General features: G+C 50.9%; 2 protein-coding genes and 1 long non-coding RNA gene across 7 annotated transcripts; 2 read left to right on the forward strand and 1 right to left on the reverse strand.

The window, feature by feature from the left end:
- Positions 1 to 912: 912 nt before the first annotated feature.
- Positions 913 to 2,966, forward strand: PSMB6 (proteasome 20S subunit beta 6). The gene is made up of 6 exons (XM_032617330.1): positions 913 to 1,098; positions 1,508 to 1,575; positions 1,900 to 2,031; positions 2,147 to 2,276; positions 2,478 to 2,622; positions 2,748 to 2,966. Exons 1-6 carry the CDS (start codon positions 997 to 999, stop codon positions 2,888 to 2,890), a joined length of 720 nt encoding a protein of 239 aa, XP_032473221.1. The 5' UTR covers positions 913 to 996; the 3' UTR covers positions 2,891 to 2,966.
- Positions 2,967 to 4,445: 1,479 nt separating this feature from the next.
- On the reverse strand, positions 4,446 to 10,644 carry LOC116746320. The gene is made up of 3 exons (XR_004347674.1): positions 10,285 to 10,644; positions 9,990 to 10,083; positions 4,446 to 4,724 (listed from the first exon to the last, which is right to left on the reverse strand). It is a non-coding gene; the product is annotated as an uncharacterized LOC116746320 (long non-coding RNA).
- A 19-nt stretch (positions 10,645 to 10,663) lies between these two features.
- PLD2 (phospholipase D2) lies at positions 10,664 to 22,827 on the forward strand. Of its 5 annotated transcripts, none has more exons than XM_032617718.1 (25): positions 10,664 to 10,697; positions 11,368 to 11,477; positions 11,566 to 11,696; positions 11,802 to 11,944; positions 12,371 to 12,476; positions 12,569 to 12,634; positions 12,758 to 12,816; positions 12,964 to 13,056; positions 13,149 to 13,301; positions 13,944 to 14,093; positions 16,948 to 17,031; positions 17,174 to 17,252; positions 18,032 to 18,142; positions 18,323 to 18,493; positions 18,877 to 19,003; positions 19,178 to 19,296; positions 19,387 to 19,500; positions 19,641 to 19,745; positions 19,967 to 20,055; positions 20,162 to 20,275; positions 20,453 to 20,502; positions 20,768 to 20,902; positions 21,128 to 21,281; positions 21,666 to 21,780; positions 22,032 to 22,827. In XM_032617718.1, the coding sequence occupies exons 2-25, from the start codon at positions 11,369 to 11,371 to the stop codon at positions 22,254 to 22,256; spliced, it is 2,802 nt and encodes a 933-aa protein (XP_032473609.1). In that variant the 5' UTR covers positions 10,664 to 10,697; position 11,368; the 3' UTR covers positions 22,257 to 22,827. The 5 variants fall into 5 exon arrangements, 3 of the variants coding, with proteins under 3 accessions (XP_032473609.1, XP_032473608.1, XP_032473610.1); XR_004347672.1 differs by lacking the exon at positions 10,664 to 10,697 and adding an exon at positions 10,761 to 10,817 and having other exon boundaries at positions 21,128 to 21,226; positions 22,032 to 22,056; XM_032617717.1 differs by lacking the exon at positions 10,664 to 10,697 and adding an exon at positions 10,761 to 10,817.
- Positions 22,828 to 23,615: the final 788 nt, after the last annotated feature.

Here is a 23,615-nt window from a genome sequence, read left to right on the forward strand (position 1 = left end):
TATCTTAATCACTTTGCTATACACCTGAAACTAACACAATATTGTAAATCAACTATACTTCAATTTTTTAAAAAGTTTGATGTTGGGAGTTCCCTAGTGACCGAGTGGTTAGGATTCTGGGCTTTCACTGCAGGGGCCCGGGGTTTAGTCCCTGGTGGGGGAACTAGGATCCCACAAGCCGCGCGATGCGGCAAAAGAAAAAAAAAGAAAAGAAAAAGTTTGATGCTTTGCTCGTGAAGGGAAAAAAAAAAACCCGCATAACTCAACAATAAAAAGATAACCCAATTTTAAAACAGGCAAAGGACTTAAATAGGTATTTTTCAAAAGAAGATATACAAATGGTCAATCAGCGCATGAAAATATGTTCAATGTCACTCATCACAGGGAAAAGCAAAAACAACAACAACAACAACAACAACCCCACAAGATATCACTTCACACCCACTAGGATGGGTAAAATTAAAAACGCACCACAAGAATTAGGAAGTGGAGAAATCAGAATCCTCATTCATGGCTGGTGAGAATGTAAAACGAGGCAGCTGCTGTGGAAAAGCTGTCAGTTCCTTAAAATGTTAAACAAAAATTTACTAAATGACCTAACAATTTCACTCCTAGTATATACGCCTAACTATATACCTAAGAGAAATGAAAACATAGTGCGGTCATTCTAAATCGGAGACGCTCAAGTCTATCCTGAAGACTCTTTGAATCGCAACTCCGATCAGTCCCGCGTATACCGATAGGAACGTAGTTTTTCCAGACGGTTTGGATCTGTTTGTTGTTTGGGTTTTTTGTTTGTTTGTTTCTTGTTTCTTTGTTTGCCACCCACGCTGCCATCAAGCTCTCACGGTCGCAAAGAAGGTTCACTACACATTTCTTTTCCTTTCTGCCGTCAACCGTGGCGCAGCTTCGCCCCCAGAAGGCCTCAGAGCACGACTAAAGAGGGTGATGGAGCACTTTACGACAGTTGCTTTGTGGCCGTAGCGGAGGAGGAAGATGGCGGCCACCTTAGTAGCTGCTCGGGGAGCGCGGCCAGCACCAGCCTGGGGGCCTGAGGCCATTACCCCCGACTGGGAAAACCGAGAAGTTTCAACAGGGGTAAGGAAGGACTCGGGGTTCACGAGAGATGCACAAGGATTGAAGCGATGGAAAGATAAGGCTGGAGTGGGTTGGGAGAACTGGAGGGGCGGGGAAGAGAGGTGGTCTGTGTGATGCGGGGTATCCTAAGGACGCAGGAGTGGTGTGGGAGGAGGTGGAAGGTAGGCTGAAGCGTGGCATTCTGGAATCTTGCAGGACGAAAGCTTAAGGTCACGGTGGGCCTTTGGGAACTTGAAGATTGAATTTCTGGAATTCTGCGGGTTATTGAGAACCCCATGAGATTTGACGATGTGTTGGTGGCGCACGACTTTTCTTATATTCTAGGGACTGGATAGACGGATCATTAAGGTTTGTGTATGCTGGAGAATATGGAGAGGCCCAGACTCACCCCTTTCTCCTCTTTCTCCAGACCACTATCATGGCCGTGCAATTTGAAGGGGGCGTGGTTCTAGGAGCCGACTCCAGAACAACCACTGGGTGAGCTCAGGACAGATACGTGAAAGGTCTTCTTCCCGTCTTTCCCTTCCTTCCTTGCCTGCCAGCCCATCCTTACCCTCCATAGACTACTGTGGGAAGGGAGGTTTCGCCCCTCCCGGGAGATTAGGATTTGTACCAGCTTCTACTGCTTCGTAGTTCTCTTCACCTTTTGGTGAACTTCTTGCAAAAGTCTGTTCTCCAGCCTGCTTCAGTTTAGATGAGAACTAACAGGAAATACTGGAATTCCTGTTGAGGGAGTGGATGGTAAAAGATGAAAGTGGGAGACAGGTGGGGTCCTTCCCTCACTATTCTGCTATCCTGTAGGTCGTACATCGCCAATCGAGTGACTGACAAGCTGACCCCTATTCACGACCGTATTTTTTGCTGCCGCTCAGGCTCAGCCGCTGATACCCAGGCAGTAGCTGACGCAGTCACTTATCAGCTTGGTTTCCACAGGTACTTGTGGGCAGTGGGGGAGCAAGTATCTGAAAGGAGTTGGGACCTGAGGAGCGGAATAGTCTGACTTCCAGGTCCTGACACTGCCTTCCCTATGACTCCCTTCACCCTCTAGCATCGAGCTGAATGAGCCTCCGCTGGTACACACGGCAGCCAGCCTCTTTAAGGAGATGTGTTACCGATACCGAGAAGACCTGATGGCAGGAATCATCATTGCGGGCTGGGACCCCCAAGAAGGGGGGCAGGTCAGATACCACCACCCCAAGAACATTGGAGCCATGCCTTTCATTCTCTCCCCACCGCAGGCATTTTCTAGTTCTCTTTCCAGTCTCTACATCACTTACTATTAATTTTTCACATACCAGTTCCGCAGTGGACAGGCGAACATATGTGTGTTGTGGGGAGGGTACAAATGGTGACACTCTTCTCCTCCCTCCGTCTGGCAGGTGTATTCGGTACCCATGGGGGGTATGATGGTAAGACAGTCCTTTGCCATCGGGGGCTCCGGGAGTTCCTATATCTATGGCTATGTCGATGCTACCTACCGGGAGGGCATGACCAAGGAAGAATGTCTGCAATTCACTGCCAATGGTGAGAACTGCGGCTTCTGGGTCTGTGAGCATAAATCCCCATACTCAAGCCAGGTCAGCATTCCTCTTTCCTTGCCACGATCCCAGCACCTGACTCCAATCCCAACTTTCTTCTTTTCTCCACAGCTCTCGCTTTGGCCATGGAGCGGGATGGCTCCAGCGGAGGGGTGATCCGCCTGGCAGCCATTGCGGAATCAGGGGTAGAGCGGCAGGTACTTTTGGGAGACCAGATTCCCAAATTCACCATTGCCACTTTACCACCTCCCTGAATCCTAGGATTCTAAGATACAACAAGAGACATCCCATACTGATGACAAAATTCAATAAATAGTTTGTCAGTGAGAACCTGTGTGCTTTGGGGTTCTTTTCTTAACCTCAAGCCTGAACTTCTCTGGCCCATTTCTGTTTGTATAAACCACTGCCCTGAGGGAGCTGGAGAGGACCCTTCTCCAGGCCATCATGCCCCACACTTTCGTTACCATATCCAGGTCTTTGTGACACTAGTGTGGTTGGTGTAGGGGCTCCCAGCAAATGACCCACTCCCCTCCCTGTTTAAGCGTAAGGGGGAACTCAGAATTCTGAGAGAGACTGGAGTCATCTCCCCTCAGCCTGCCTCCTGCCTCCTGCCTCCTGCCTCCTGGGAGGCTACTGGCCCTAAAGTCAGAAGGACTCCACATGTCCGACCCAGGTTCACAGTCCCCTCTCTTCACAGTCACCTCTGTCACCTCATCTTGTCAGAAGCAGCAGTGTGACTTCTTTGGCTTTTGGGAGGAAGTTGGACCTTCGTGCACATGGAGTTTAAGTTTGACCTTGAGTGGGAGAGGGCGGCCACTGGGAGTGCTGTGGGTTGGCTCCAGAAGCCACCATTCCCATGGGGAGGTGATGGGAAGTTACCTTTCAGCCCCACGGATGAGAAACTGAGAGCCGGCTCTGGCCCCTGCAAGACGGTCCCCACTCCAGCCAAGTGCTCATTGACAGTGACCGACAGTCTTGCCCTAATCTACATTTCTCCAGTCTATGGATAAAGGAACGGTGGAAGCCACATTTGAAAGCCTGGTTCTAGAATATAATCCTACCCTGGAGGATTTCGGGGGGTACAGAGGAGGCTTCCTAAGGAGTTGGTGAGGTCCTGAATTAAGTGAAGAAGGATCTCTCACCCCAAATGTGTATCTCGAACCAATGCGGAACTTTTGATTTTCTGCAAAACCTGTTCTCCCGGTCCTCCCTGTCTCAAGGCATCTTTGATTCCTCTTTCCCTTGTACTCCAAAATCCTGAGAACTCTACATCCCTCAACAGAAAGCCCTTTCCTGGCCACTTGAATTCGAAGAAACACCACCCTCCTCCACCCTGCTCTCACATTACCTGTTTAATTTTCTTCGTAGCAGTACTTACCGCTGTCTCCTATTACCATGCTTATTTATTTATTGTCTGCCTCTCCTACCAGAAAGCAGATTCAGTGAGAAGAGAGAATTCCTTGTGCTTGATTCACTGATATATTTTCAATGCCTGGCAGGGAGTGGACATTTGATAGTCATTGAACGAATACGCTCCCTAGCCCCATCTGCTGTCCTGCCTACCCCGCACCTGCTCCAAACTGCTCTCACCACACTCAACTCTGAAGCTTGATTTCAGCAAACCTACTTCCTGCTAGGCACAGCTGGGCGCCGCATGAGATCAGCTGCCTCCTGTTCCCCAATCCTGCGTCCTCACTCCCACCTCATGCTGCACTTCCCACGTCAGCCCCATAACAGCCCTGGTGTCGTGGTCCCATCTCCTCTCCAAAACATGCACATACACACAGCACTTGGCAATTCTCAGTGTATTTAATAAGAAGGTCATGAGGGATCTGAGGGAGCTGGACACTGGGATGACTGAGAAGGCGGGGGAAGGAAGGTTGCCAAGGCCTCCTGGAAGTTCAGCCCTTGGTTGTCCCCTTCAAATGGTGGAGTCGTTGGCCGATGCTATGTCATGCAGCTGGTGGCGGAAGGAGAGACGGGCTTTCCTGCTGAAGTAGGCGCCAGACCCAAGGGACCCTCCCTCAGCCACGATGGAGGCTACAGCTGGGCTGGGATCTGGATCTGGGGGAGCAGCTGGATCCAGGCCTAAAAGAGAGATTGGAGGGGGAAGAAAGGTGTTGTGTGTCAGGAGGAGGAAAGAGACCAGGGAACCTAGGGGGTGAGTGTCGCTAGCATCAGCAGGGAGAGGAGAGGGGACGTTGGCAGCAGGGCTGGCTTCCCTGGCCTGTGACCTATGCACTGGACACGGGGCCACACTCAGAAGGGCCCCCATGCTTGGTGTAATGCTCTGCTGTCACTGTCTTGAAATTCTTAATAATTTTTTTAATAAGGGGGTCCCACTTCTCCGTTTCGCACTGGGCCCTGCAAAGTGTTTAGCCAATCCTTTGGCGAAGTGATAAATCCACCTCCCGCCCAGGGGGCAGATTATCCTTTTCCCTTCCCTGATTTGAGCATTTACCTTTCTCCCCAGTGCAGTTTGTCTGTCTGCCTGGCAGCCCACCTTTTCCTCTATCTCCCCCGTACCTGCTCCTCTTTCAGTCCCCCGCTGTCTCCGGCACCCACACCATGGGAAACACCATGCCCCCTTCAGATCCATCTCAATAATAGACGAGAGTGGGATGCTGACAATGGCCAGGAGCGCCCTAGGAGGGGTGTGGTTTCCAAGCCCCTCCACTGTGGGCAAAACTACCACTTAGCCTCAGACCGCCTGGTGATTACAGGCGCCAGGAGATGGAAGGGGGAGAAGAGGGAGGAGGGAAGGGGTGGGGAATCCCCCACTCAAACGCCTATCCTTTTGTACCCCCTTAATTTTGGGGTCGTCTCTGACCCCCATGGAGAAGCAGGAGGAGACTAGGAGGGGAGGCATGGTAGAGACAGACACACAAGTGCCGGCACAGACAGACGCAGTGAAAATTCATCGTAGCAATGCCAGACGACAAGGGTGCCAGGCTGGACCCTGCTGGGGATTCATTTGTATTTTATTTTTTGTTAATATTTATTTATTTATTTATTTGTCTGTGCCGGGTCTTAGTTGCGCCATGTGGGATCTTCGTTTCCGCGTGCGGGATCTTTTAGTTGCGGCCTGTGGGATCTAGTTCTCTGACCAGGGATTGAACCCGGGCCCTCTGCATTGGGAGCGCAGAGTCTTAGCCACTGGGCCACCAGGGAAGTCCCTCATTTATATTTTAGAATGAGATTCATTTGTATTTAGAATGCCCAAGATGTAAAAAATTTAAAGAATAGTTTATTTTTTTAGAACAAGAAACTTTACTAGTTAGGGAAATGTTATGTTCTCAAATGGTCCAGTAGCTCTCGACCCCTTTTATGAAAATAGTTGTAATTGATTAATTATGCTGTGCCAGGTAGATTCTAGGGATTTTACATGTATCTCACTTGATCCTGTCAGTGATTTGTGTGTGTGTGTGTGTGTGTGTGTGTGTGTGTGTGTGGCCACGCCGTGCAGCATGTGGGGTATTAGTTCCCGGACCAGGGACTGAATCCATGCCCCCTGCATTGGGAGTCTGAACCACTGGACCACCAGGGAAGTCCCTTTTTCTTTTTAACGTCAGTGATCTTTTAAAGTAAGTGTTATTATTATACTGATCTCAGAGATGAGGAATCAGAGGCACTGGGAGATTAGGTAGCTTGCCCAAGGTCACGCAGGCAGTTATCAGAAGAGCAGTACTTTCCCTCACCCTCTTCAGTCTGACCCCAGAGTCCACTCTGTTAACTGCCACACTGAGCTTCCCAAGCATGTTCCTGACAGGTATTGCCCTCAGCCAGGTTTAAGGCAGCCAGAGCCCGGGCTGGGAGCCTCAGGTCCACAGTATGTTAACCAAGGACTCTAAATGCCCTCCAAGAGCTATATTATCATTCCCTAAGGGTATCATGATGTGGGAAAGGTTGGAAAGCACTGCTGACTATGCTGCCTGACTGAAATCTGTTATTTTATTTCTTTTTAAATTTAATTTTTATTTTATATTGGAAAATCTGTTTTTTAAATTAACTTTATGGAAGTAAAAATTTACATACAAGTTAATGCACACATCTTAGTGTACAGTTCTATGAGTTTTGACAAGTGCATACACCCATGTAATCACCACCCGAATCAAGATATAGGACATCTCCATCACCAAGTTCCCTGTGTGGCCTTTACTCTCCCTCTTTTTCCCCACTCCCTGCCACAGGCAACTACTGATCTGATTTCCATCACTATAGATTGGTTTTTCTGTTCCAGAACTTTATATTAATGGAATCTTATAGTACTACTCTTTTGTGTATGCTTCTTTCAGCATAATGGTTTTGAAATTCACCCGTGTTGTATGTATTAACAGTTTGTATTTTTTGTAATAACAACTTTATTGAGAAATAATTCATGCACCATAAAATTCACCCTTTAAAGTCTACAATTCAGTGGTTTTTTACTATATTCACAGAGGTGTGCAACCATCACAACTAATGTTATAACCTTCTCATCACCCTCAAGAGAAACCCTGTACCCATTAGCAGTCACTCCCCTGTCCTTCTCCCCAGCTACTGTCCCAGCTATGGTCTCTTTGAATTTACTTATTCTGGACATTTCATAGCAATGGAATCATGTAATATGTGGTCCTTTGTGTCTGGCTTCTTTCGCTTAGCATAATGTTTCAAGGTCCATCCCTGTTGTAGCATGTATCAGTACATCATTCCTTTTAATGGCTGAATAATATTCCATGGTAGGGATACACCACATTTTGTTTATCTATTCATTACTTGATGGACATTTTAGTTTGTGTCTACTTTTTCGCTATTTGAATAATACTACTGAGGACATTCATGTACAAGTTTTTGTGAGGGCATACATTTTCAGTTCTTTTTGGCATATACTTAGGAGTGGAATTGCTGGGCCACACGGTAACTCTACGCTTAACATTTTGAAACTGTTTCCGAGGTGGCTGTACCATTTTACCCTTTATTCATTTTTATTGCTGAGTGATAGTCTACAGGCCACAAAATAATCAAAATAAAAAACCTCTGCTTTTCAAAAGGCACCGTTATTTTATTTATTTATTTATTTTGGCCATGCTCAGTGGCTGGGCCCCAGCAGTGAAAGAGCCAAGTCCTACTGGACCAACAGGGAATTCCCAAAAGGCACCATTATTTTAAAAAAACAAGGCACATTCTGGGTGAAAATATTTGCAATACATATATCTGATGAAGGATTTGTATCCAAAATATATAAAGAACTCTTACAAATCAATAATAAGACAAATAACATGGTTTTTTAAAAAATTAGTGAAAGAATTGAACACTTGAGATATAAAAATGGTCAATAAGCACATGAAACATGGTCAACATCATTAGTCATCAGAGAAATGCAAATAAAACTATGATGATGTACTATTTTACACTTATTAGCATGGCTAACACTAAAAAGATAGACAATATCAAACGTTGGCCATGCTGCAGAACAAATGGAATTATCATACATAGATTTTGGAAATGTAAAACACAACAACCATTTTGGAAAACAGTTTGGCAGTTCCTTTTACCCCCTATCTTAAAATATTTCACTTATTTAAAAAGTGCTTTTTCAGAGTTGGAGGAATCAGGCTTCCTGACTTCAAACTATACCACAAAGCTACAGTAATCAAGACAGTATGGTACTGGCACAAAAACAGAAATATAGACCAATGATACAGGATAGAGTGCCCAGAGATAAACCCACACACATATGGCCACCTAATTTACGACAAAGGAGGCAAGAACATACCATGGACAAAAGACAGCCTCTTCAATAAGTGGTTCTGGGAAAACTGGACAGCTACATGTAAAAGAATGAAATTAGAACACTACCTAACACCAAACACAAAAATAAACTGCAAATGGATTAAAGACTTAAATGTAAGAACAGATACTATAAAACTCTTAGAGGAAAACATAGGAAAAACCCTCTTTGACATAAACCACAGCAAGATCTTTTTTGACCCACCTCCTAGAGTAACGGAAATAAAAACAAAAATAAACAAAGGGGACTTAATTCAACTTCAAAGCTTTTGCACGGCAAAGGAAACCATAAACAAGACAAAAAGACGACCCTCAGAATGGGAGAAAATATTTGCAAATGAAACAACAGACAAAGGATTAATCTCCAAAATATACAAGCAGCTCATGTGACTCAATATCAAAAAAACAAATAATCCAGTTAAAAAATGGGCAGAAGACCTAAATAGACATTTCACCAAAGAAGACATACAGGTGGCCAAGAGGCACATGAAAAGATGCTCAACATCACTAATTATTAGAGAAATGTAAATCAAAACTACAATGAGGTATCACCTCACACCGGTCAGAATGGTCATTATCAAAAAATCTAGAAACAATAAATGCTGCAAAGGGTGTGGTAAAAAGGAAACCTTCCTGCACTGTTGGTGGGAATGTAAATTGATACAACCACTATGGAAAACAGTATGGAGGTTCCTTAAAAAACTGAAAATAAAACTACTATATGACCCAGCAATCCCACTACTGGGCATATACCCTGAGAAAACCGTAATTCAAAAAGAGACTACATGTACCACAATGTTCATTGCAGCACTATTTACAATAGCCAGGGCATGGAACCAACCTAAATGTCCACTGACAGATGAATGGATAAAGAAGATGTGGCACATATATACAATGGAATATTACTCAGCCAAAAAAGGAACGAAATTGAGTTATTTGTAGTGAGGTGGATGGACCTAGCGTCTGTCATACAGAGTGAAGTAAGTCAGAAAGAGAAAAACAAATACCATATGCTAATGCATATCTATGGAATCTTAAAAAAAAATGGCACTGATGAACCTAGTTGCAGGGCAGGAATAAAGAGGTAGACATAGAGAATGGACTTGAGGACTTGGGGTGGGAGGGTGAAGCTGGGGCGAAGTGAGAGTAGAATCGACATATATACACTACCGAATGTAAAATAGTTGGCTGGTGGGAAGCAGCAGAGCACAGGGAGATCGGCTCAGTGCTTTGCCATGACCTAGAGGGGTGGGATAGGGAAGATGGGAGGGAGGCTCAAGAGGGAGGGGATGTGGGGACATGTGTACGCATGTGGCTGATTCACTTTGTTGTGCAACAGAAACTAACAGTATTGTGAAGCAATTAGACTCCAATGAAGATCTATTGTTTAAAAAGTGCTTTTTAATGACCATTTAAAAATAGCCTTTAATTTGTCACTTTCTTCACCCTGCCTCTATATAAATGTGTGCAATTAGAGATCAAACAAGTTTGGCTAGTTTCTTAAAAAGTTAAAATGATGGAGCAACTCCACTCCTAGCTATTTACCCAAGAGAAACGAAAACATATTGCCACACAAAGACTTACCCAGGAATGTTTATAGGAGCTTTATTCGCAGCAGGCAAAAACTAGAAACAACCCAAATGTCCATGAAGAAATATCCATCAACCCACTCTTCCATCTAGAAGAGATAAAGAAATCTACTTTAAAAAAAAATGAAATATTTTGTCTATTAGAACCTGAAATTTTTCCTGTTTCCCCTTAGACTGTTAGTTTCAGAAGAGCAAGTCCCGTGATAGTTTGTTCACTATTGTATGCTCAGAGTCTGGCGCGGAGCAAGTACGCAGTAAGTGAATGAATGAAAGAATGCAAGCTTGCGTACGTTGATGAATTTGCGGCCACCAGCCCTCGGGCCTTTCGTCATTCCTTCCATCTACAAATGCCAATGCGGTTCTCAGCCGGCCCGGGAAGGGGACACAGCGAGGTCCCTGCCGCGGAGGCGCGTCCCGCCAGGGGCCCTGGCGGGATCGGTGGCCGGAGAGGCCCCGGGGGGGGCCGGCGCCCGAGCGGAGGAGGGTGCGCAGGGCCGAGGGCCCACAGGGAGGAGCGGGCCTGCACGGACCGACGGCGCGGGACAGACTGACAGCCCGGCAGACGGCGCCGCACCGATGCACTGGGAGGGTAGCGCCGTCCCGCAGAGCCGAGGGCGGCCCCAGCGCCCAGGCCGCACGCAGGACTGCAAGGACAGGCCGAGGGCGGCGGGGGCGGGACAGGACCGACGAGAATCCGGAGGAGGTGAGGCCGGGGGCCGTCCCGCCCCCAAGGGCAGGCCCTGAGCGCCCGCCCCGCCCTGGCCCTCTGGGTTGTGGGCTCCCGCTCTGACTCTGCTGCGCTGCCGCCGGCTCGGCTGCCCGGGTGAGAGGGCCGGGGAGGAGGCGCCGCGGGGGTGCCGGGCCCAGGAAATCGGGCGGGGACGGGAATGAGCTTGGGCTGCGGGTCCTCCTGACTCAGCCTCATGCTCAGATTTCGGGGTTTCCCTCCCGGGCGGGGAACGCGTAACTTCCTCATTCCCGCCTGGACCCCTTCTTCCAGCTGGCTTGGCCTGGCTGGAGCCCCGGTGGCTCGGGACCCCTGGCAACCCCCGGGGCCCCTCCCCTGGCTTCTGCTCTGTCCCACTTCGGGGCCATCCGGGCCTGGCCGGGTGTTCCTCGGCACCCTGGTTACGGGACGGGAGGCGGGACTCAGGCATTCTGGATGCAGGAAGGATCGAGATAGGGGATGGAGATTAGAGGCAGGTTGGCAGGACGTTGCAGACCGATGAGTCATAATCAGAGAGACGGGGAGTCAGCGGGAGCCAGGTGGGGGGTAGCGGGGGACCTGTGGGAGATGGAAGACCATGGGGTGCGATGGGGGAGCAGGGTTCTGCAAAGCAGGTCACCTTCCTGAGGCCTCCCCATATTCCTAGGATGGCGGCGACCTCCGAGAGCCTCTTCCCCTCTGGGGGTGACCTGGACTCCAGACAGTTACAGATGGAGCCCGATGAGGTGGACACTCTGAAGGAGGGAGAGGACTCAGGTACACAGGGAGGATGCCCTCAGGGAGAGGAGGAGGAGGGGGCTGAGACCTCCTGGAGTCCACATTCTTCCACTTTCTCTCCTGTCAGCTGACCGGATGCACCCCTTTCTGGCCATCTACAACCTCCAGCCTCTGAAAATTCACCCCTTGGTGTTTGCCCCTGGGGTTCCCGTCATAGCCCAGGTGGTGGGCACTGAAAGATACACCAGTGGATCCAAGGTGGCTGGGCTGGCACCAGGGAGGGGGCTAAGGGGAGGGCTGGCCAGAGTGGGGGCTGCCACCCAACCAGGGAACATCCATTCAGTCAGTTCCTCACTCCCCCAGGTGGGCACCTGCACTCTGTATTCTGTCCGCTTGACTCACGGTGACTTTACCTGGACAACCAAGAAGAAGTTCCGTCATTTCCAGGAATTGCATCGGGACCTCCTGAGACACAAAGTCTTGATGAGTCTGCTCCCTCTGGCTCGGTGAGGGGGACAACACTGCCTCCTGTGAAGGGCAGGTGCCCCCTCACCGCGGGGCAGCATGGGATGTCACTGCCCCAGCCCCCATTGCTGCTTTCTGTCTGTCTCATCCCCAGACCACAGCCTTTCCTCCCCCAGCTGCTTTCCTCCCCCAACTCTGGCCACTGGGCCTGCTCCTCTGACCCCGGTTACCAGGAAACCTTCCCTGCTCAGCTCTCCCTGTCCATGGTTCTGGGCCAGTATCTCAGCAGGGCTGGATGCCCAAAGTACCCTTGGCAGCCTCCCACCTTTTTCTGTCTCCATCCTCAGGGTAAGGGGCATTCCTTCTGCCAGCCCCTCGCCTCCTCCAAGACCCCACCTCCAGTGCTTCAGGAACCTAGGCACCCATCCTCCAGTCCTCCTATTGACCCTCCCCCATCACTTCCACAGCTTTGCCGTTGCTTATTCTCCAGCCCAAGAGGCAAACAGCAGACAGATGCCCTCTCTACCCCGAGCAGGTCCTGAGGGCTCCGCCAGACATGCATCCAGCAAACAGGTGGGACCGGACACCAGGTCCTCTGGGAAGGTGTTTGGGTGCAAATGGTTCTGGTCCCATCTGTCTCTCCCTCTTTCCCATCCCTACTTCAGAAATATCTGGAGAATTACCTCAACCGCCTCCTGACCATGTCTTTCTACCGCAACTACCATGCCATGGTAAGGTCAAGAGGCTGGTGCCAGGTCTCTTGAGATGGAGCAGGGGGCAGAGGACCAGGGTCGGTAGAGTCTGAGGGGCTGAAAATAAGAGTCTCTCCTCTGAGCCTTTTTCTTCCTCTGCAGACAGAGTTTCTGGAAGTCAGTCAGCTGTCCTTTATCCCAGACCTTGGATCCAAAGGACTGTGAGTGTCTGACACCCCTCACCCGCCATCTGCCAATATCTGGATCTCTCCCTGGCTGAGAATAGGGAAAGAGCAGTGCACAGTGGGCTGGAGGTCTGGATCCCTCATCCAGCCTCATCCAACATCTCTTCCTGGTTTTCCCCACAGGGAGGGGGTGATCCGGAAGCGCTCAGGTGGCCACCGTGTTCCTGGCCTCACCTGCTGTGGCCGAGACCAAGTTTGTTATCGCTGGTCCAAGCGGTGAGGCCTGAGCAGAGCCGCTGGGCAGTGGGTGGGGGTGAGGGAGGAGATGCCAGGGGCGTGGAGGAATGGTCAGAGCCCTTCCACTCCAGGTGGCTGGTGGTGAAGGACTCCTTCCTGCTGTACATGTGCCTCGAGACCGGCACCATCACATTTGTTCAGCTCTTCGACCCTGGCTTCGAGGTACAGGTGGGGAAAAGGAGCACAGACGCACGGTACGGGGTCCGGATCGACACCTCCCACAGGTAAGGCCTCCCTGGTGTGGACAGACACCTGGTGAGTGAAGAGCCAGCCTGGGGCCCTAAGGGGAGTTAAGTGGAAGAGACCATGGAAGAAAGGAAGGCGTTCCCACCTCCCTGGAGCCGGCCATGATTTGGAACCAGAGAACTGTCCTAGTCAGATGCTTGGGGCTGCTCTTAGAGGCTAGGCGCAGAGAAAGAGAGTTGAGTATAAGCCTGGGGGAAGGACTTTTGGTGCAAAAGATAGGGCACTAAAAAAAAAAAAAAAAAAGATAGGGCACTGCATTCATCCATTTATTCATTCAACAAACTTAAGGGACTTCCCTGGTGGTCCAGTGGTTAAGATGCCATGCTTCCACTGCAAGGGGAGCAGGTTTGATCCCTGGTCATGGAACTAAGATCCCACATGCAGTGCAGCATGGCCAAAAAAAACCCCCAAAAGACAAAAAAACAAACTTAAGTGGCTGGCACAATACTAGGTGCCATGGACCCAACTGTGAATAAGGCAGATACATTCCCTGTCCCTGTGAAGTCAAGTAGGGACTAAGGGAAGAGGTAGGAAAGAGGTGATAGCTAAAGGGGAGGTTTCTGGGCCAGGCCAGAGGTGTGGAGGGTGAGGATTGTGGTCCACCCGTTGTTCCCATCCAGGTCCTTGATTCTCAAGTGCAGCAGCTACCGGCAGGCACGGTGGTGGGCCCAGGAGATCACTGAGCTGGCCCATGGCCCGGGCAGAGACTTTGTACAGCTGCACCGGCACGAAAGCTACGCTCCACCTCGGCCTGGGACCCTGGCCCGGTGGTGAGACACTGACATCCTTTCTGAAATCGTCAGTGGCCTTTTCGACCTCCTTGGTTTCTCTGAGTCCTTGATCCTCTTTATCTCCTCTGACCCCTTCTGACCTCAATAACCTCCCCCTTTGACTTCTCAGGTTTCACTGACCCCCTGACCTGTTTAATCATGCTGATCCCTCTGATTCCCCTCTAATCTTTCTGAACCCCAAACTGGGTAATCTCTGACCCCGACCTCTCCGACCTCCTGTGACCTTTTTAACCTCCTTTCACCACACTGACCCTCTCTGTTCTCAGTGATCTCAAATGTCTCTGATTTATTCGTCCATTTAATAAACATTTTCTGAGCACCCACTATGTGCCAGGTCCAGTGGCAGGGATAAGACTCAGTGGGTGATTCAGTCCCGAAACAATGGGAGTTTGCCACGCTGGTGGTAGGTATAGGGTACCAAGCACAGAGGAGGGACATCTGCCCCAGCAGAGGATGTCAGGACTGGCTTCTAGAAGGCAGTAACCCTGAGGTTAACCTCAGCAAGATAAAGAAAATGGAGAAGGGCAGTCCGTGCAGAGAAGCTAGAAATAGCCCAGCGTGTTTGGGAACCACAAAGACTGACCATTGTTGCAGCGTGAGGAGCAGTGGTCAGTAAAGAGTCTGGGGGTCGCAGGGTCTGATCAGTGCCACTCCCACTAAGCTGAGGGGGTTAACCTTTATCATAGGCAGAGAGGAGTCATGGAAAGAATTTTTCTTGGAGGTGGTGTTGAGATTTTTTTAATTGGAGTATAATTGCTTTACAATGTTGTGTTAGTTTCTGCTGTACAACAAAGTGAATCAGCTATATGTATACATATAGCCCCATATCCCCTCCCTGTTGAGCCTCCCTCCCACCCTCCCTACAGGGAGATCAGCTCAATGCTTTGTGACGACCTAGAGGGGTGGGATAGAGATTTATTTATTTATTTAAAAAACTTATTTATTTATTTTTGGCTGTGTTGGGTCTTCGTTGCTGCGCTAGCACTTTCTCTAGTCGCAGCAAGCAGGGGCTACTCTTCGTTGCGGTGCGCGGGCTTCTCATTGCGGTGGCTTCTCTTGTTGCGGAGCACGGGCTCTAGGCGCACAGGCTTCAGTAGTTGTGGCACACGGGCTCAGTAGTTGTGGCTCGCGGGCTCTAGAGCACAGGTTCAGTAGTTGTGGCGCACGGGCTTAGTTGCTCTGCGGCATGTGGGATCTTCCCGGACCAGGGCTCGAACCCGTGTCCCCTGAATAGGCAGGAGGATTCCCAGCCACTGCGCCACCAGGGAAGCCTGAGATTTACTTTTTAACATAAGAACTGATCATAGCTAATACTTTTGTAGCACTTAGTGTGTGCCAGAAACCATTCTGAGTGTTTTATGTTTATGAACTTACAACAGCCCCGTGAAGCAGGTACAGTTGTTATATCCACTTTACAGGTGAGAAAACTGAGGCAAGGAGAAGTTAAGTAACTTGTCAATGTCACACACCTTGTAAACAGTGGAACCAGGATTCAAATCCAGCTAGTCTGGGTCAAGACCCTGCTCTTCACCATCAAACAGGACTGTTAGTTATTAAAAGTCTAACAATACGGAAACATATTAAGTAAAAAAATTAAAGTTCACTGCACAAGCCTTTACCCCCTGGCCCTTAGTTCTTCTCTACACCCTCTCCCCCAAATCCCATTTTTCTCCCCAGAAGTAATCCTGGTGATAGTTTGATATTTATCCTCCCAGATGTTTTCCTGCATATTTTCATGTGCTTAGCATATATGTTACTTTTTGTTTTAATGTAAATGAGATCACGCACTCTCTGTTTTATTTTTTTCACTTAACACGTGTTAGAGATTAGGCATTTACATTATTTCCCACTTTCAGTCTTATAAACGATACTACAATGAACATAATCTTTGGTTAAGCACTTAATAGGATGTCTTCCTAGATATAGAATTATGAAGTGCATTTAATGGTATCGGGGGTATGTGGATTTAATATTCTGATAGGTAATACCAAACTGTCCTCTAAAAAAGCTATAAAACCAATGTATATTCTCACAAACTATGAGAATACTCACTTCCCCATATGCTAATATTGAATGTAACCTGCAATTTTATTTTTTGTCAATCTAGTGAATTTAAAAAGTGTTATTCATTTTAATATCAATTTCCTTGTTTAGTGATGAAGTTGAACATCTTTTCATCTATGATTGGCCATTTTCCCCCTGTGAACTATCAGTTCTCTTTTTTTTTTTTCTGGCCGTGCCGTGCGGCTTGTGGGACCCTGTTCCCCAACCAGGGACCAAACCCGTGCCCTCCGCAGTGAAAGCACTTTTCTTTGTTCAGTTGGCCTATATGTCTTTTTTTTTTTTGCGGTATGCGGGCCTCTCACTGTTGTGGCCTCTCCTGCTGTGGAGCACAGGCTCCGGACGCTCAGGCTCAGCGGCCATGGCCCACAGGCCCAGCCACTCTGCGGCATGTGGGCTCCTCCCAGACCAGGGCACGAACCCGTGTCCCCTGCATCAGCAGGCCGACCCTCAACCACTGTGCCACCAGGGAAGCCCCCTATATGTCTTTTTGTTATTGATATGTTGGAACTCTTTATATGTGATGTATTAATCTTCCCAATCTTTAGTCATTTTCTTTGGTTTGTTGTGTCTTTTGTAGTTTGTAATTTTATTTAGCTCGTACTGGCAAATTTATCCCACTTTGATATATCTGCTACTGTCTGACCTCTCTGAGCACTCTTGGTCTTTGACCCTGCTGTCACCTCTGACCCATGACTGTCCTCCGGTCTTCACTCTCCAGAGCTTTCTGGCTTCTGACTCCCCTGACCTCCTTGGCTTGGCCTCCCCCCAGGTTTGTGAATGGGGCAGGTTACTTTGCTGCTGCAGCTGATGCCATCCTGCGAGCTCAAGAGGAGATTTTCATCACAGACTGGTGGTAAGTGGGGAAAAAGCCTGAGCAGGAAGCGGTAGGATAGGGCCTGCAACACATCAGCTTATGGGTCAGAAAAGGAGTGGAAGGGGAGGAGTGACTGTTGTCAGGAGCTTAGCTTGCCCTTACCCGCTGCCCTGAATCCCAGGTTGAGTCCTGAGATTTACCTGAAGCGTCCGGCCCATTCAGATGACTGGAGACTGGACATTATGCTCAAGAAGAAGGCGGTGAGGAGAGTGGTTGGGCTGGAGGGGAAGCATGGTGGCGGGGTGGCCTGTGGGTGGAGATTGGTTAGAAGGTACTGTAGCATGGGGGAAGGCAGGGAATCTGAAACTTGAGGAGGAGGAAATATGCCCATCCTGGCTCAGTGTCTGGCAAACATCACCGCCTCCCCTTCCCTAAGGAGAACTGACACCCCCCTGTTCTTGCCCTTCCTCTACCTGGTATAGACTTTCCTCCCAGTATCCATTACACTCTGTTGTGTTACTGCAGGGTGGACATGTCTGTCTCTCTCCCTGGGCTGATTAATATCACTAGTCCCAATACAAGGCATAGTGTCTGCTATGTTGGGAGCATCCATAGATGTTGATGGGTGGGAGGAAAGATATGTGGATGATGGAGAGTGGGTGGGCGAATGGATGGGTAGATGATGGAAAGAGAGATAGATAGAAGGATATGAGGTTCGGAAGGTGGATCAGTAGGAGAGTGGGTAGGTAGATGGATGAATGATAGATGGTAGATAAGGGGATGAGTAAATTTTGGGGAAAAGGGGTGGATAGATAATGCTGGGTAGGTGGGTAGATGTGTGGATGGGTGAGCAGATAGATGATATTCAATCTAGGTTTGCTGTAAGCATCAAATCAGGGTGTAAGTGGCAGAGCTTTGAGGATCTCCACGCAGGGAGGAGGAATATACAGGAATCCTGAGCATGGGGAAGGGTTTGGGAAGGTGGGAAGGGGTCATTCCGAGAGAGGCATTAGGATCTGATTCCCTCACTGACCGCCAGGAGGAGGGTGTCCGGGTGTCCGTACTGCTGTTTAAGGAAGTGGAGTTGGCCTTGGCCATCAACAGTGGCTATAGCAAGAAGGTTCTAATGCTACTGCATCCCAACATAAAGGTGACTCTCAGGCCTCAGAGACCCCTTCCCTGCAGCCCTCCTCACCACACTTTCCCATCCCCTCAACCCTCCCTTTTCTTGAACGTCTCATCCTTCCATCTTTTCATTCTCTCCCCCAACGCCTCCTCTTTCTTCTCCCACCTAAGCTCACTCTCCTGAACTCCCCCATACCTGCTCCAGGTGATGCGCCACCCAAACCAGGTGACTCTGTGGGCCCATCATGAGAAGCTCCTGGTGGTGGACCAAGTAGTGGCCTTCTTGGGGGGGCTGGACCTTGCCTATGGCCGCTGGGATGACCTGCACTACAGACTGACTGACCTTCGGGACTCCTCTGAGTCAGCTGCCCCCCAGGTAACCCCCCAAGGCCTTCCTGAGCTCCCCCAAACTCAGCTAACCTAAATCCACACCCCTTCCCGGCTCCAGCCTTCCCCTCCAGTCATTCCAAGCCCACACTCAGGGTTCCTTGGCCTTTCTGGGACCCCAAGAACTTGCTTTGAATATACTATGACCCAGTCCCCTCCCCACGTCCGTTACCCACCCCTCCCCCCATTCCTCTAGGGATTTCAAATGCATCTGAAGGGGAGGATCGGGGAATCAAACTCTCTCTGCTTCATTCTTACTCTGTGTCTCTCTCTGTCTCCCAGTCTCCCAGTGCTCCTTTCTTCTCTTTGGCCTGGCTCTGTACAGCCCCATGACCTCTCCTTGCCCCTGGCTTGGGTGTGTTCCCCCTACAGCCTCCCACCTCATGCTCAGACCCTCCGGCTACACCAGACCTCTCTCACAACCAACTCTTCTGGCTGGGCAAGGACTACAGCAATCTTATCACTAAGGACTGGGTCCAGCTGGATCGGCCTTTTGAGGGTAGGGGTCCCCTTCCTCCAAAGGCCGTGAGAGCAGGGAGCAGGGGTAGAAGGCAGGGCTGGGACTGAGGATGGGATGAACTGGGTCAAGGGTAATGCACCCTCCTCCTCTCTGCCCCAAGTGTCTCCAAGAGACCATCCCTGACCTCTCCCCTGACTCTCCTGGGACCCCCAGATTTCATTGACAGGGAGACCACACCCCGGATGCCATGGCGGGATGTCGGGGTGGTGGTCCATGGCTTACCCGCCAGGGACCTTGCCCGGCACTTCATCCAGCGCTGGAATTTCACCAAGGTGCTCGATCCCTCCTGTGAGGCTGGAGGGCGGGAGGGAGCCTGGGGCAGCTCATCACCTCCCTCTGACTCTGCCATCCCTCTTCCTCAGACCACCAAGGCCAAGTACAAGATACCCAGGTACCCCTACCTGCTGCCCAAGTCCACCAGCACCGCAAACCAGCTCCCTTTCATGCTCCCGGGAGTGCAGTGCGCCACCGTGCAGGTGAGTCTCCGACTTCAGCCTGCCCTCGCCTCCCTCCCTTCAGCCCAATGCCCCGGCCCACTCTCCCTGACCTGAGAGCCCCCGCCAGACCCCTCCTCTCCCGGGCTCAGGAGCCACATCGTATTTGCCGTCCCCCCCAGGTCTTGCGGTCAGTGGACCGCTGGTCAGCGGGGACCTTGGAGAACTCCATCCTCAATGCCTACCTGCACACCATCAGGGAGAGCCAGCACTTCCTCTACATTGAGGTCTGATCGGGGTGAGGGTGGGGCAGAGAACGGAGGGGACATCCCAGGGGAGAGACTTAGGATGTCAGTGGCATCAATCGTTGAGGACTGACATACTGGGCCTGGAGAAATGCAGAAGCCTGGGGCCGGGACCTGGAGCCTGGGGGTGGGGATGGCAGCGGGGAGCTGAGGGCAGGGGCTGGGGCCGGACTGCTGATGTCTCTCATTGGTCCCTGCCCCAGAATCAATTCTTCATTAGCTGCTCAGATGGACGGACGGTGCTGAACAAGGTGGGCGATGAGATTGTGGACAGAATCCTGAAGGCCCACAAGTAAGATAGACCAGCCAGAGTGTGAGGATTGTGGGCGTGGTTTAAGCCCAACTGGATGGGTGGGCCTTGGGGGAGAGGTCACACCTCTGACTCCACCCCTCCCCAGACAGGGGCAGTGCTTCCGAGTCTACATGCTTTTGCCCCTGCTCCCGGGGTTCGAGGGCGACATCTCCACAGGTGGTGGTAACTCCATCCAGGCCATTCTGCACTTCACTTACAGGTGACCCCCGGCGCCCCCCTCAGCCAGACTCTGCCTCTCCATGGCCCCATCCTACCTATGCCTCCATCCTGACTCCGTCCTGATCCCTTCTTGCTGGACTTTTGAGGTCCACCTCTCTCCTGACATCCCCCATCTCCTCCCCAGTCTCCACCTCCCTCACCCATTCTCTTCCCTCAGGACGCTGTGTCGTGGGGAATATTCAATTCTACATCGCCTCAAAGCAGCCAGTGAGTGCTGGGAGCTGGGGTTTCAAGCCCTGGACCCCCGGGGAGGGGGCAATTGAGGGACTGGAGCCCCAGGGATGGAGGGAAGGAGGCTATCACTCCTGCATGCTTCTGGGGCTACTGCCTGAGCCCGCAGGTGGCCTTACACTGCAGAGAGAAGTATATAGACCAGGGCTTCTGAAGTGAGGAGGTAGATGGGACAGGGCTCTGTCTGCACATGGAGAGTACCTCTCACCTCACTCCCCTTCCCCCCATCTCTTACTCACAGTGGGGACAGCGTGGCGGGACTATATTTCCATCTGTGGGCTTCGCACACACGGAGAGCTGGGTAGGCACCCGGTCTCAGAGCTCATCTACATCCACAGCAAGATGCTCATTGCAGATGACCGGACAGTCATCATTGGTCAGTGCTGGATCTCGGCCCCCGGCAATGAGAGGAGGGTGGGGAGAAGTGGAGCAGGGCCCAGCCAGGGGCAACGGGATGGAGGTGGGTGATGGAGATTGCAGCTGAGGCCCAACTGGGGATGGAGGCCAAAGAAGGCGTGTTGCCCCCAGGCTGGTTCTTGGGTAGAGGTGATGGGGTCTCCTGGGCTCAGGAGGACGCAGTGTGTCCCGCACCACCCACCAGGCTCCGCAAACATCAATGATCGGAGTTTACTGGGGAAGCGGGACAGTGAGCTGGCTGTGCTGATCGAGGACACGGAGATGGAGGCATCCCTCATGAATGGTGTGGAATATGAGGCGGGCAGGTTTGCCTTGAGTTTGCGGAAACACTGCTTCAGGTAGAGCCGGGGTGGGGTGCTACAGCGTAGTGGGAGAGGTGGAAAGGGGGAGGGTCTGCCTTTTGAGCAAGTGTGAGGATTGCTTAGAGGTAGTACTGGATTTCCCAAGAGGCAGACTCATCCAGTTTAAGGTACCGGCAAAGCAGGGATACCGAAAAAAATGAGAAACAAATATTTCAAAAGTAATTTGGTATATCTTTTAAAGCATTAAAGTAGTCACCAAAGTAGAGACAAATTAAAGCTCTGTTGGACTCGTTTACACTTATTGTACTGTTTAACATTGCTTCTATTTTGAAATACCTGGGTAGGCACATTATAATTTTCTGGTATTCAGGCTTTCAAAGGATCTTAATCTGGCCCTGCTGGGACCCCTTTCTCCCGCAGCGTGATTCTCGGGGCAGATGCCCGGCCGGACCTGGATCTCCGAGACCCTGTCTGTGATGACTTCTTCCAGTCGTGGCAAGACACAGCTGAGAGCAATGCCAATATCTATGAGCAGGTGGGCAAGGGGGGTGGGCAGGGGTGCTGGCAGGGGGAAGTTCATGGATTATCCTGTCTAGGGTGGGATAGAGAGGAGACCCCGCACAGCCGTCCTCATAAGAGGATGAGGGTCTGGGGACATCATGGGATTCAGTGGCTCAGGGTCAGTGTAGAGGGATATGGTGGGCATGAGGGCATCTAGCCTAGTTGGGCTTGGACTCTTGGGCAGTCTCCCCAGGCCTTATTGGCTTCCATGCCTCTCGCCCACAGATCTTCCGCTGCCTGCCGTCCAACGCCATTCGCTCCCTGCGGGCACTCCGGGAGTATGTGGCCGTGGAGCCGCTGGCCACGGTCAGCCCTCCCTTGGCCCGGTCTGAACTCACCCAGGTCCAGGGCCACCTGGTCCACTTCCCCCTCAAGTTCCTGGAGGATGAGTCTTTGCTGCCCCCCCTGGGGAGCAAGGAGGGCGTGATACCCCTAGAAGTGTGGACATAGCTGCGGCTCCAGCCCGGGAGAGGTCACCAGCCGCTAGGCTCTACCTCATCTGGCTCCCTGCCCCCTCACCCTGAGGACCGAGGGCAGTGCCTTTGAGACCTGGGGGAGGCAGGCATCCCCGGAGGGAACTAGAGAAGTCACAGAGGGCATTTTCTTGAGAAGTAGCCCAAGAGGACACTCTCAAGCCCGGGCTGGGGAGGCAGGAGAGGGTCCAGAGAAGTTCATCCTCCTCGCTGCCCAGTTCAAACCACTGCTACAAAGGAGAAGCAAAACACCTGCCAGGATGCCTGGGGCCAGCCTCCTACTCCAGGAGGACCAGATTCTGCCCTAGGCCTTCCCATCTCTCCCTTCATCTTCCTGCCCTTGAACGCCCTCCCTGCCCCAGGGCCTTTCCCGGTTCATTACTGCCAAGGTGGAGGGAAGGATGGAGCCACTCCCGGCTTCAGTGCCCGTGGTGGGGAGGGGATGGGGGGTGCGGGGATGCACACTAACCCCCCCGACCAGCTGATGACAGGCACTAACTCTGTATCAGTTCAATAAGCGTTTCATAAATAAAAGCCTAGAAAAGGTCCTTGCGGCTTCCTTGGCTGAACTGAGTGCTTGTCTCAGCTGCACCCCCAGGCCTACACACAGCAGCACAGGCCCCTTCATCCTCTCTCCACGCCACTGGTTTCTTCTTTCTGTGACTTCAGCTCCGCTCCGCTCGTCTGTGGCTTCGGGAGCTCCGTCAGTAGGTGCTGGGAAGACCAGGTGTGTTCACACAGGGATGCCTGGGTAAAAGAAGGGCGGGGTCAAACCAGGACTCCTGGAGGACAGTGGAGCTGACGGTGCAGCTTCAGGTGAGGGAGGCACCCAAAGAAGGGCCCAGAGGGGCTGCCTCTTGTTCCTCAAGTGACTGCAAGGGGAGAGGCTTAGCGAAGCCCCTGGGAGTAGATAAGGGTATAAAGCTTGAGGTCAGGAAGAACTGGGCCCAAATCCTGGACTTGTCACTTACTACCTTGGTGACCTTCTCAAGTCACATCACTTCTCTGGGCCTCAGTGATCCCAACTGGGAAATGGGAATAATACTTAATAACTGGCTTGCTGTAAAGATTCAGTCATTGACTTAGATATTTATTGAGTACCTGCTCTTTGCCAGACACCATTCTAAACTCACAGCAGTGAGTACAACAAAGTCCCCACCCTCGTGGGACAGGCACGTATGTCCTGGAGCTTCAGTGTCCAGTACAGTAGCCACCAGCCACATTTGGCTATTTACATTTAAATTAATTACAATTAGAAATAGGTAAAGATTTAGTTCCTCACTCGCAGCAGCCATGTTTCAAGTGCTCAGGAGCTACTCGTGTCTAGCATATTGGA

The sequence above is a fragment of the Phocoena sinus genome, chromosome 20, assembly GCF_008692025.1.
Source record: "Phocoena sinus isolate mPhoSin1 chromosome 20, mPhoSin1.pri, whole genome shotgun sequence".
NCBI classification, from domain to species: Eukaryota; Metazoa; Chordata; class Mammalia; order Artiodactyla; family Phocoenidae; genus Phocoena; species Phocoena sinus.

Excerpts from the sequence above, each read along its gene's own strand:
- PSMB6 (XM_032617330.1), top strand. The coding sequence starts at position 997 with ATGGCGGCCACCTTAGTAGCTGCTCGGGGAGCGCGGCCAGCACCAGCC. Across the intron at positions 1,099-1,507 it reads ACCGAGAAGTTTCAACAGGG|ACCACTATCATGGCCGTGCA; the intron begins GTAAGGAAGGAC and ends CTCTTTCTCCAG. Across the intron at positions 2,032-2,146 it reads TATCAGCTTGGTTTCCACAG|CATCGAGCTGAATGAGCCTC; the intron begins GTACTTGTGGGC and ends TTCACCCTCTAG.
- PLD2 (XM_032617718.1), top strand. The coding sequence starts at position 11,369 with ATGGCGGCGACCTCCGAGAGCCTCTTCCCCTCTGGGGGTGACCTGGAC. Across the intron at positions 13,057-13,148 it reads TGTTATCGCTGGTCCAAGCG|GTGGCTGGTGGTGAAGGACT; the intron begins GTGAGGCCTGAG and ends CTTCCACTCCAG. Across the intron at positions 19,004-19,177 it reads GCTGGATCGGCCTTTTGAGG|ATTTCATTGACAGGGAGACC; the intron begins GTAGGGGTCCCC and ends TGGGACCCCCAG.